Here is a 12,653-nt window from a genome sequence, read left to right on the forward strand (position 1 = left end):
CACTACCACTCCAATGTCTTCTGCTCCCTCTTTATCAAACAGCAATTAAAATCATCTGACAAGATCAATTATTAATGTGTAGAATAATGCAAATTAAGAAGCTGCAGCACTGGATTAATTTCTATCTGTTGTAACCTAGAACTGCAAGCGTTAATCCCTTCAGCGCCAGACCCTCTCTCCAAAGTTAGGCGCCGTGTTGTCCAGCGCTAGAAGGGTTGTAGGGCGGGGGCTTTGTATGCAAAACGCCAGGGTGTGATTGGTCAGTTTGTGGCATGACGTATGGGTGGAACTAGTGGAAACTACACAAGCCATTTGCACCTGCGTAACGCTCCAGTGGTTGTGGCACCCTTCAGGAGACATTGCGGTACTGACCCGTCCCCTCCCTCGCTTCGGATTCACAACTGTCAGAGCCATGGCCGCTAATCCGGAGGTTTTTAGCGGGCGGCTGGAAGGCAATGTGGCGGCTGCTAGGAGACCTGGGAGCGCACAGGAGGAGGAGGGCGAAGCTGCAGGAGGCGCCTTGAGCTGTGTGGACCAAGGAAGGACCATCAAAGCTGAACAGGCAGGGCATCCAACCGTTGCCATGGAAATTACATCCACAGGTAAACTGGGTGCCAATGAGCCCCTCGTTTTATTACTCTTTCTTTGTGGATAGTCCCTCCTAGGCTTCAGTAATGACAAGAAGTGAAATCCTTAAGGGAAAGGAAGATTTTTCTGTAGTGCTGCAAACTGGTGCCAGTGGCCCAGTCACAGCATAGCAACACTTTCTGGATATGTATCCACCCGCGGCCGCCTGGCTCTTCTACAACCCCCTGGCTACCCCCTGCTTGCCGTCCAGGGTATGCTGGGAATTGTAGTTTAATAGGAGCTGAACGGCCACAGGTTTGGAAATTATTGCTGCGTGGATAGGTAACTTAACTATACACATCCTGGTAAAACTTAGGGAACTCCAATGCTGCTGCAGGATCTCTTGGCAAGCTAAGGTGTGATTGATTGGCAAGCTGTGCCTGCTGTTTTTACTGGGCCGGCCTTAGTAGGGGGCAAGTTTCATGGCAAAGAGAGTGATATTGTTTGGATTTTGGATGAAAAGTGACATTGGTATTGTGTTTTTGGGTAAGGTTGTTAGCTCTAACAGCAGCTGTAAATGTATTCAGCATGCACCTGGAAGGCATAGAAATACCTTGCCATTCTCCCATTTCACCTTCTCTCAAGCTGTCACATTTATTTCATTTGTTTATTTCATTTGTTTTGAAAAGTCAATGCCATAGATAATTAAAGGGGGGTTTTAAATTATTTGCCTTCTTGTGGGGCTACAGTTATTGTTTATTTATTGTTACTTTCTATTACTTATTTTCCTGATTGAGCCCTCATTTATTTTCTAGCCTCTCGTTCAAACCACTGCCTGGTTGCTAAGGTAAATTGAACCCGAGCTGCTGAACTAGCCACTCCTGGTAAATCTAAGGGCTGGACATCCCAACGGCGAGAATGTAAATCGCCGGTGGGATGGCATACGCGGCACCGGGAGAGGCAACTTTGGCGATTTCAGCAAATCGCAGGCGCCGCGTATGTTATTCCACCAGCGTTCCACCACCATTCTCGCCAGTGGGACCACAGTTCACGGGCAACTAATCTCCTTGTCTGTCACGGCCCTAAGAGCCAAGTTTTTTTTAAACAGAAATCAAATCCAGCCCCTCCCTTCCATGGTCTCTGCATTGGAGGTAAATTCATGGAGCACAGAAACAGAAATGGTACTATAAGTAGAGAGGATATTTTATACATGAAAAAAGTATAAACCTAGAGAATTACAGCAGAAATTACAGCAGAAATTAATTTAACCATTCATGGTACTTGAGGGTTTTGCTCTCTCGATAATGTGACCCATTGTGAGTAAGCAAATACCTGTGCTGGTTGTGTTGTGTGGGGGGTCAGGAATAATTGGGTCCCTATAATAACACCACCGCTGAACATGCATGTACAGAGATTTTACAGAGTATGATCATTTTCTGCCTGAACTGTATGGTCAGTTAGTGTAGTGACTCATTCACACAGATGGACCATGGGGCTATATCAACTAAAATGTAGCGTGAAAGCAGTTGAAATCACCCCTGCTGCCTCTTACTTTGTTCAATAAGAGTCACTAGAATGTGCCACCGTTGTTGTTTACCTGAAAACGCATTTGTGCTTTAGGATACTGCCACATGGGGCTGATTCTCAGCCTGTGAGTAAAGACAGACTGAAAATCAGCCAATCAGCTGGCCTCTCTCGCTTCTGTGTCTGCACTCACAGGCACTGCATCAGCCTGGGTGCAGACACACAGAGCGGATGACAACAATATGCAGGCAGAGAATCAACCATGTGTGGCTCTAGCCTTAGTTTTGATAAGAGTGGAAACAATTTTGTCTCAAACAGTCCCTTTAAATCTGTTTCAGATAACCACTATTTTTTCGGCCCTGGGCAGTAACCCAGCTCCCCTGATCTGCCACAACCAGGCCCGGAATTGTGGCAAGGCCACAAAGACCCAATTGTAGGGCGGCACAAATTTAGGGGCGGCATGCCGCCCAAGCTGCAATTAAACTTTGCTCACATACGTAGCAATGGGGACCGGACACGCAAAAACTTTAGTTCATCGTCTCCCCACTGCTTATGTGAGCTAAGTGGGCGCACATGCAGGCGGTGAAAGGGGGCGACCTCGGGGTGTGGGGTTATCAAATCCGGCCCTGGTCACAACTCAAAAATGGCAAGTGTAACTTCTCTCCAGTTAACCCAATGACAGGTTGACTGTGCTTGGTCCTTCTTGTTGGAGTCAGCAAAGTGATTTATTTATGTGACAATATGGGCATAGTGCCCCAAACAACTTTAAGGGCTTTTTTCAAGCCCTTTGACTTGAGAACAGGGGCGTAACTACAGAGGAAGTAGACCCTGCGGTTACAGGGGGCCCAGGAGTGTAGGTGGCCCCAAAAGGCCCTAATTAATGAACAATTTTAATATATCTTGATAGAATAGGTCAACTTACCAATGTTTTGGGGTCCTAAATTGAATTTGCTGAGGGGCCCTGTAACATCTGGTTATGCCACTGCTTGAGAAAGTGCTTGAGGAAGTGCAAAATGTTGTTTGGGGAACTGTACCCATATTTTCACATAAATCACTTTGCTGATTTTGACTTGTGCTGTAATTCAATTTTATTAATGCAAAGGACCTGTGACTGTCTTTTGTGGCTTGTGTTGACTTGGGGAATGCACTGAAGTGCAGGTATTTTCAGTGCAGAGTACTTTTTGTCTCTACAGAACATCACACCTTTGTCTTTTTACATTTCCTAAGCATATCAATTGGAGCTGTGGTTGATAGTTACAGGTGCCCTTCTGCTGACACCATGTGGGACAAAACAGTAAAATGTAAATATTTTAAGTTATTATCATAGAGTTTAGTATTCAGTCTGAGAGGGATTCTGTGATGAAAATAAAGTATTGTAGTTTTGGATGGATGTCACCATGGGTTAGTTTAATGTGTACTGGCATTTTTCGAGAGAAAAGTTGTATAGTAACTGCTTTAAAATGTATTGGCACATCATTGTAATTGCATGAGTATTGATTTTCTGGGAATTTCCTGATAATTTCTCTTTTCTTTCTGGCCAAAAACAGAAGCTCTATGTTGCTTTATGGCATGGATTTTAGATGTATTCCCAGAATCAGAGCGTGTGTTTGGACACATGCCCTGACTCTGGGAATACATCTAAAATCCATTAAATACCATTTTTCTGAAATGTTCTTATACATAACTACATTGCTGCTTGGAATGCCTGTGGCTGCCTTAACAATTAGGTTGCAGTCACACCTGGCATATCATCCCCTTGTCTCCTGTGCACACGCTTTTTTTGTGCTTTTTTTGTGTTTTTTTTGGGCCGATGTCCATCCCATGTAGCTGCACTAGGCCTGCGCTGTGTCTGTCAGTGCAGCTACACTGAGCTGCAGATAAAAGCAGAGCTTCTATTTTCCTGCCTACAAAATGTAGGTAGAGAGAAGAATACAGTAGGCTTACAGTAAAGGCTGTTGTTGTTCTTACAGTAGCTTAACTGTACATTTTCCCAAATGCAAACTTGAGTTTTACTCTGATAAATAGGCTCCTTAATGATTTATTTGTTTCATGATGACTGTATGGTTAGCAACGTTGCCTTGCAGCCCTGGGGTTCTGTGTTTGAATTCAGGCACTATCCTTTGAGCATTCTGGTTTTCTTCCACATACAGGCAGGTTAATTAACTAATGCTTAAATTAGCCCTGGTGTGACCCTGGACATTTTAATGTTTTCCACACAGCGTGGTACCATTTTTTGTCCAGGGAATAATGTAAAAGGTGAAACTGATACTGTTGTTATTCACAAAATAAAAAAGATGAAACAAAAAACAAGAAGCCCTAGTATGGGGAATCTAGATTTTGAGCTCACTTGTGCTGGGACTGATGTGAATGATAAATACTGTATGTGTCATTGCTTTATACATTTAGAATAATAACCTTAATATTTTTCCAGCTGCAAGCAACACACTCATGCTGTGAGCCACTGAAAGCCTTCCCCTGGTATGACTGGCTGATTCCAGCATGAGTCAGCTGTTTGTACTGCACTATTGAGAGACAGCATGGCTGGCTGTGATGCAGAAAGCTGATATGAAGGTTAAGGGGTTTGGCACTCATTGTGCATTTCACTAAGAGGAAATGCACCTCAAACTGCTATTGGCATCTCTTTTTCCCTTAAATAAAAAATGCTTGACAGCACTAGAACTTGTGCTTTTCAGCCCAAAATGATCTAGTAATAATTTACAGTCTAATAGCTAGCTAGTACCAGGGAATTAATGTGCTGAAATGTTCTGTCTCTGAAAGAGGGAACACACCCCATGCCATCAGTATAAGGAAACACAATAATAAACCCCTTATAGCTCAAAAACCATTAAATAATAGTATAGCCACTTATGAAAATGGAATTATTCAGCGTCTTTTACAGTTTGGGTGTGTGTTATCTGAAATTGTCATATATTTTAGACAATAGTTATGCAAATAGTTTTCATTTGAAAACAACAGGATTTGGCTCTGCAAGTCTAGCAATTCCAAGTTGTGCAATCTGAGAATATTTAATTCTTTATCATACATTTGGATAAATTAAAAAAATGTGCAGGGCAGCAGAGAGCGAAAAATAGAGATATATAATATATAGATACAATTATACAAATTTAAGTTATTTGCTTAAATATTTATTGCTAAGCAATATAGCAGAATATTTTATCATTTTATAACCTATTTCCACTGTTACTAGAAATACTTTTACTATTCATATTTGTTTTGCCCCAAAGGGCTTACAGCACAGGTGTTGGTGACAGTGGAACAAAGAGACCTACTGAGAGACAAGCCCAAGATCATAAGCTATCACGAATCAGCCTTTTACACCAGGTAAAATCTGTCAGTGACTCACAGCATGAGTGTGTTGATTGCAGCCTGAAATAAATGTTAGGTTGAGGAATATAGACTTAAATAACTAAATTATGGATGCACCAAATCCAGGATTTGACCAAGATTTGGCCTTTTTCAACCGAATGCACGTGCCTTAACCGAATCTGAATCCTTAATATCACATTGGTCACATAAGCACGGAAGCTGAAATTTCTTCACAGACCTGCGCGTGCAGATCGCTTTTGCCTTTCCATGACCTAAATTGCATATGCTAACAATGATTCAGTTTGGTTGATTCGAACTTCAGGCGAATCCCAAAATAGTGGATTCGGTGTTCCCCTAAACTAAATATATAAACAACTACAGGTAGAAGAAAAAAAAAAAATTCAGAAACTATTTGTGAAACAGGTTTTATAAATATCGACAAGCAAGCTGCTTTTCTGCTTTCACTTGTTGTGGCAGATAAAGCTGACTACCTAGCAAAGTAACTAGTTCTTTGGCCATACTTAACTAGTTGTTCCTGGCAAGATTGAAAAGAGTTAAGACTAAAGAAATCAGCTTTCAATGAGGCATGAAATAAAGGTTACTTTAAAGGAAAAGTAACACCAAAAAATGAAAGTATATTGAAGTAATTCATATTTAATGTAGTGTTGCCTTGCATTCGTAAGACTTATGCCACATGTGGTAGATTATTTAGTATTAAAAAGGATCAGGCTACATAGCAGATAAGCTCTGTAGAGTACAGTAACATTCTACAGAGCTGTTATCTACTATTGCCATTTAGCCCTATTTCAACTTCCTCCATGGCTACACCACAGCTTAATTATATAAACTATTGTAGTGTTCTGAAGCAAATACATCAGATTTTGTAGTTTTAACAGCACATTATATTTTAATTTATTTAACTCTTTTACTGCCAAGCACGTATGGCATACGTGCTGGCAGTAAAAGGGCTTAAACGCCAACGACGTGTCTCATACGTCGTTGGCGTTTAAGCGCTGCCCTCTGCAGCGGCGGCATGTGCCGCCGCTGCAGAGGGCTTCTAACAATGACAGCCCCCCTGGGCAATGTGCCAGGGGGGCTGTCATCAGGGTCCTGCGAGCCGATCGCTCGCAGGACCCTCCAGGAAGCAGCAGATGCGATCGCATCTGCTGCTTCCTGCTTCCTCCCTCTCCCCCAGCGCCGGCCCAAATGAGGAAGGAGGCGATCGGTCTTCAGGAACAGGTAAGGACTTTTTTTTTTATTGCATTTACACACTTTTACACACTTATACACACATTTACATACATTTATACACACTTACATACATTTACACACACTTACAGCACACATTTTAGCATTTTTTTATTTTATTTTATTTTTTTTTTTTTTTCATTTTTCACACTTTTATACACTTATTTACACTCATATACACACTTACACACTATCACACAACTTTTACACATGTACACACATGTATACACAAACACTTTGGTTTTTTTTTGTTTTGCTTTTTTTTTTTTTTTTTTTCATTTTACCACTTTGTTTTTATTTTCTTTTACCTAAAAACTGTTTATTTTGACAGCGTAACTATTGGATCAGATATTCTGGCCACTAATTACACTGTCATGTAACTTATTTTGTTGTTTCACTGATTTGCACAATTTTTGTGGTTTTATCACATTTTATCCCTATATAAGTGTTCCTGATCTGTTTTTAGCGTAGCTTTGCCAGGTGTAACTTTGGTGTACAAAAATAACTTTACCTATTTTGAATTCATCAGAATGTGTACTTTCCAAAAATATATGGTTTTCTGGGGGTCACTGTATAGTTAGGGGGGGGTTACTGCACATAATACGCTGACAGGGGGCTCTGTGTGCAAAAGCTGAGCTGGCAGGCGAGAAATCCTTATGCGCTATTTTCATTTAGGGTTCAGTACATACTGCAGACTTTGGTATATCTATGCATATTGGGCATCAAACTGTTCAGTAGGCCTCTGGTGTTCCTATTGGGGACGATTTGCCTTTGTACGCAAGAAATTGTGTGAGATAAATGTGACAAATTGCAACATTTTTAGGCAATTTTCTGAAATGTCATAAAAACCAATAACTTTAGGAAAGCTCTGCAGATTGGTACTTTGGTGTAGAAAGGACTCTTTACCCTTGTTGGATTTGTCAGAATGTGTACTTTCCAAAAATATATGGTTTTGTGGGGGATCTGTATAGTTAGGGGAAGTTTTGGCACATAATACACTGACAGGGGGCTCTGTGTGCAAAAGCTGAGCTGGCAGGCGAGAAATCCTTATGCGCTATTTTCATTTAGGGTTCAGTACATACCGCAGACTTTGGTATATCTATGCATATTGGGCATCAAACTGTTCAGTAGGCCTCTGGTGTTCCTATTTGGGGTGACTTGCCTTTGTACGCAAGAAATTGTGTGAGATAAATGCGGCAAATTGCAACATTTTTAGGCGATTTTCTGAAATGTCATAAAAACCGATAACTTTAGGAAAGCTTTGCGGCTTGGTACTTTGGTGTAGAAAGGACTCTTTACCTTTGTTGGATTTGTCAGAATGTGTACTTTCCAAAAATATATGGTTTTGTGGGGGTCTCTGTATAGTTAGGGGAAGTTTTGGCACATAATACACTGACAGGGGGCTCTGTGTGCAAAAGCTGAGCTGGCAGGCGAGAAATCCTTATGCGCTATTTTCATTTAGGGTTCAGTACATACTGCAGACTTTGGTATATCTATGCATATTGGGCATCAAACTGTTCAGTAGACCTCTGGTTTTCCTATTTGGGGTGACTTGCCTTTGTACGCAAGAAATTGTGTGAGATAAATGCGACAAATTGCAACATTTTTAGGCGATTTTCTGAAATGTCATAAAAACCAATAACTTTAGGAAAGCTCTGCAGATTGGTACTTTGGTGTAGAAAGGACTTTTTACCCTTGTTGGATTTGTCAGAATGTGTACTTTCCAAAAATATATGGTTTTGTGGGGGATCTGTATAGTTAGGGGAAGTTTTGGCACATAATACACTGACAGGGGGCTCTGTGTGCAAAAGCTGAGCTGGCAGGCGAGAAATCCTTATGCGCTATTTTCATTTAGGGTTCAGTACATACCGCAGACTTTGGTATATCTATGCATATTGGGCATCAAACTGTTCAGTAGACCTCTGGTGTTCCTTTTTGGGGTGATTTGTCTTTATCTGATCTTTATCAAGAAATTGTGAGAGATAAATGCGGCAAATTGCAACATTTTTATGCGATTTTCGAAAATGTCATATAAATCTGCAAACTTAGGAAAGCTTTACAGCTTGGTACTTTGTAGCAATAAGAAATATTTACCCATTATAGATTCGGGGGGATGTGTATTTTCCAAAAATATATGGCTTTCTGGGGTGAATGTACTTTTTTTGTAGCATTATCCCACATAAAGGATGTAAATGTGTTGATTTTGCAGGAGCTGAAATGATAGATCATATGGGGGTATGTTCCCATTGGGGCCCCTACATGCCACATACTTAGGTAAACCTATACATATTGGGCATCAAACTGTTCAGTGGACCCCTGGCGTTCAAATTTAGGGTGTTTTATCTTGGTACCTAACACTATGTGGGAGATAAGATGCTGCAAAGTGGAAGCTTTGAGGGGATTTTTGGAAATGTCATCAAAATTGCTAACTTTAGAAAAGCTGTGAGGCTTGGTACTTTGGAGTAGAAAGACATGGGTACCCATTTTAGATTCGGGGGAATGTGTACTTTCCAAAAATATATGACTTTCTGGGGTGAGCGTACTTTTTTGTAGCTTTATCCCACATATAATGATGTAAATGTGTTGATTTTGCATGAGCTGAAATGACAGAAATGACAGTATATATGGGGGTATGTTCACATTGGGGCCCCTACATGCCACATACTTAGGTAAACCTATACATATTGGGCATCAAACTGTTCAGTGGACCCCTGGCGTTCAAATTCAGGGTGTTTTATCTTGGTACCTAATGCTATGTGGGAGATAAGATGCTTCAAAATGGAAGCTTTGAGGGGATTTTTGGAAATGTCATCAAAATTGCTAACTTTAGAAAAGCTGTGCGGCTTGGTACTTTGGAGTAGAAAGACATGGGTACCCATTTTAGATTCGGGGGAATGTGTACTTTCCAAAAATATATGGCTTTCTGGGGTGAGCGTACTTTTTTGTAGCTTTATCTCACATATAATGATGTAAATGTGTTGATTTTGCAGGAGCTGAAATGACAGAAATGACAGTATATATGGGGGTATGTTCACATTCGGGCCCCTACATGCCACATACTTGGGTAAACCTATACATATTGGGCATCAAACTGTTCAGTGGACCCCTGGTGTTCAAATTCAGGGTGTTTTATCTTGGTACCTAATGCTATGTGGGAGATAAGATGCTGCAAAGTGGAAGCTTTGAGGGGATTTTTGGAAATGTCATCAAAATTGCTAACTTTAGAAAAGCTGTGCGGCTTGGTACTTTGGAGTAGAAAGACATGGGTACCCATTTTAGATTCGGGGGAATGTGTACTTTCCAAAAATATATGACTTTCTGGGGTGAGCGTACTTTTTTGTAGCTTTATCCCACATATAATGATGTAAATGTGTTGATTTTGCAGGAGCTGAAATGACAGAAATGACAGTATATATGGGGGTATGTTCACATTGGGGCCCCTACATGCCACATACTTAGGTAAACCTATACATATTGGGCATCAAACTGTTCAGTGGACCCCTGGCGTTCAAATTCAGGGTGTTTTATCTTGGTACCTAATGCTATGTGGGAGATAAGATGCTTCAAAATGGAAGCTTTGAGGGGATTTTTGGAAATGTCATCAAAATTGCTAACTTTAGAAAAGCTGTGCGGCTTGGTACTTTGGAGTAGAAAGACATGGGTACCCATTTTAGATTCGGGGGAATGTGTACTTTCCAAAAATATATGGCTTTCTGGGGTGAGCGTACTTTTTTGTAGCTTTATCTCACATATAATGATGTAAATGTGTTGATTTTGCAGGAGCTGAAATGACAGAAATGACAGTATATATGGGGGTATGTTCACATTCGGGCCCCTACATGCCACATACTTGGGTAAACCTATACATATTGGGCATCAAACTGTTCAGTGGACCCCTGGTGTTCAAATTCAGGGTGTTTTATCTTGGTACCTAATGCTATGTGGGAGATAAGATGCTTCAAAGTGGAAGCTTTGAGGGGATTTTTGGAAATGTCATCAAAATTGCTAACTTTAGAAAAGCTGTGCGGCTTGGTACTTTGGAGTAGAAAGACATGGGTACCCATTTTAGATTCGGGGGAATGTGTACTTTCCAAAAATATATGACTTTCTGGGGTGAGCGTACTTTTTTGTAGCTTTATCCCACATATAATGATGTAAATGTGTTGATTTTGCAGGAGCTGAAATGACAGAAATGACAGTTCATATGGGGTATGTTCACATTGGGGCCCCTACATGCCACATACTTGGGTAAACCTATACATATTGGGCATCAAACTGTTCAGTGGACCCCAGGCATTCATATTTAGGGTGTTTTATTTGGTTACTTTATGACCTGTAGGAGATAAGATACTATAGACTAGAAGCTTTGAAGCGATTTTTAAAAAAAATCACAAATTTTGATAAAAACCAATAACTTTAGGAAAGCATTGCGACTTGATAGTTTGGAGTAGACAGACAGTTGTGCCTATTCTGTATTCCCCAGAATCTGTTCTTTCCAAAAATGTACAATTTTCTGGGATAAACCTTCTGTTAGTGGAATTTTGGCCTTGAAATCCAAAGTATGCAGTTTTTTTGGAGCAGTGCTTTGGGAATTTGGTAGTGTACTGCTGGGAGTTTTTGACCTATACAAGTGAGAAATCTCCATAAAACTATATATATTTGGTATTGGCACGTTCAGGAGACATGGGACTTTCCAAATCAGTTGTATATTCGTGCATAAAATAATTTTTGTTTCTAGTATGTGTGATTATATTATGGAAAATTTGATTTTTTTTGCATTTTTAGACATTTAGAAGCCTATATCTTGTTACAGAATTGGAATTACACAAAAATTCTACCATATTTTGAAAGCTTAGGTTGTTCTGAAAAAAACGATATATTGTTTTCCTTGGTAAACTAAAAGTCCCCCCGAGGAAAGGCCCCTAAAGTGAAACAGTGCAAAATGTTCAAAAACTGTCTGGCAATACAAGTTCCGCTTTGACCAAAATGGCTGGCAGTAAAAGGGTTAAAACTCCTTTTTAGGTGTTACTGGGCAAAAGCACCATATCAATTATTTATGTCAGAAGAGCTTATACTTAAAGGAGAAGGAAAGGCTTATAAAGAGTTAATCTCAAGCTGCAGGCATACCTTCAGTTGACTCAATAGTGCCATTAAGTCTCCCCATATTTCACCTGTTCAAAAGATCTGAAGCCAAACAGGAAGAAAAAACGCTGAGCTGTGTAAAGAAAGTTCCCATAATGCTTCACTCCTGCACAGACATGCAGACCAAACTGAACATGCTCAGTTAGTAAGACTATGGGGCTGATTTACTTACCCACGAACGGGTCGAATGGAGTCCGATTGCGTTTTTTTCGTAATGATCGGTATTTTGCGATTTTTTCGTATGTTTTGCGATTTTTTCGGATTCTTTACGAATTTTTCGTTACCAATACGATTTTTGCGTAAAAACGCGAGTTTTCGTATCCATTACGAAAGTTGCGTAAAAAGTTGCGCATTTTTCGTAGCGTTAAAACTTACGCGAAAAGTTGCGCATTTTTCGTAGCGTTAAGTTTTAACGCTACGAAAAATGCGCAACTTTTCGCGTAAGTTTTAACGCTACGAAAAATGCGCAACTTTTCGCGTAAGTTTTAACGCTACGAAAAATGCGCAACTTTTTACGCAACTTTCGTAATGGATACGAAAAACTCGCGTTTTTACGCAAAAATCGTATTGGTAACGAAAAATTCGTAAAGAATCCGAAAAAATCGCAAAACATACGAAAAAGTCGCAAAATGTTCGTTTTCAAGTCGGAACTTTTCCAATTCGGGTCGGATTCGTGGGTTAGTAAATCAGCCCCTATGAGTCAGCTTTCTGCTGATTGGCTCAGATCCACATTCCTAAGGGGGGGAGTGAGTTTTTAGCATTCTTGAGGGGGGGAGCCAGTGCAGCGTTTCTGTGAGTGCTTATGGCTGTATTTACATAGACCTTTCTGATAAAGCTTACTTTTT

General features: G+C 40.4%; 1 protein-coding gene across 1 annotated transcript in view; it reads left to right on the plus strand.

Annotated features, from left to right (window-relative positions):
• Window positions 1–361: 361 nt before the first annotated feature.
• rtn1 (reticulon 1) overlaps window positions 362–12,653 on the plus strand; it is a 91,522-nt gene continuing 79,230 nt past the window's right edge. The window contains 1 exon segment of the mRNA NM_001085350.2: window positions 362–602. Within this exon segment, the coding sequence (NP_001078819.2) occupies window positions 413–602 (190 nt within the window). The 5' untranslated portion in view covers window positions 362–412.

The sequence above is a fragment of the Xenopus tropicalis genome, chromosome 8, assembly GCF_000004195.4.
Source record: "Xenopus tropicalis strain Nigerian chromosome 8, UCB_Xtro_10.0, whole genome shotgun sequence".
NCBI classification, from domain to species: domain Eukaryota; kingdom Metazoa; phylum Chordata; class Amphibia; order Anura; family Pipidae; genus Xenopus; species Xenopus tropicalis.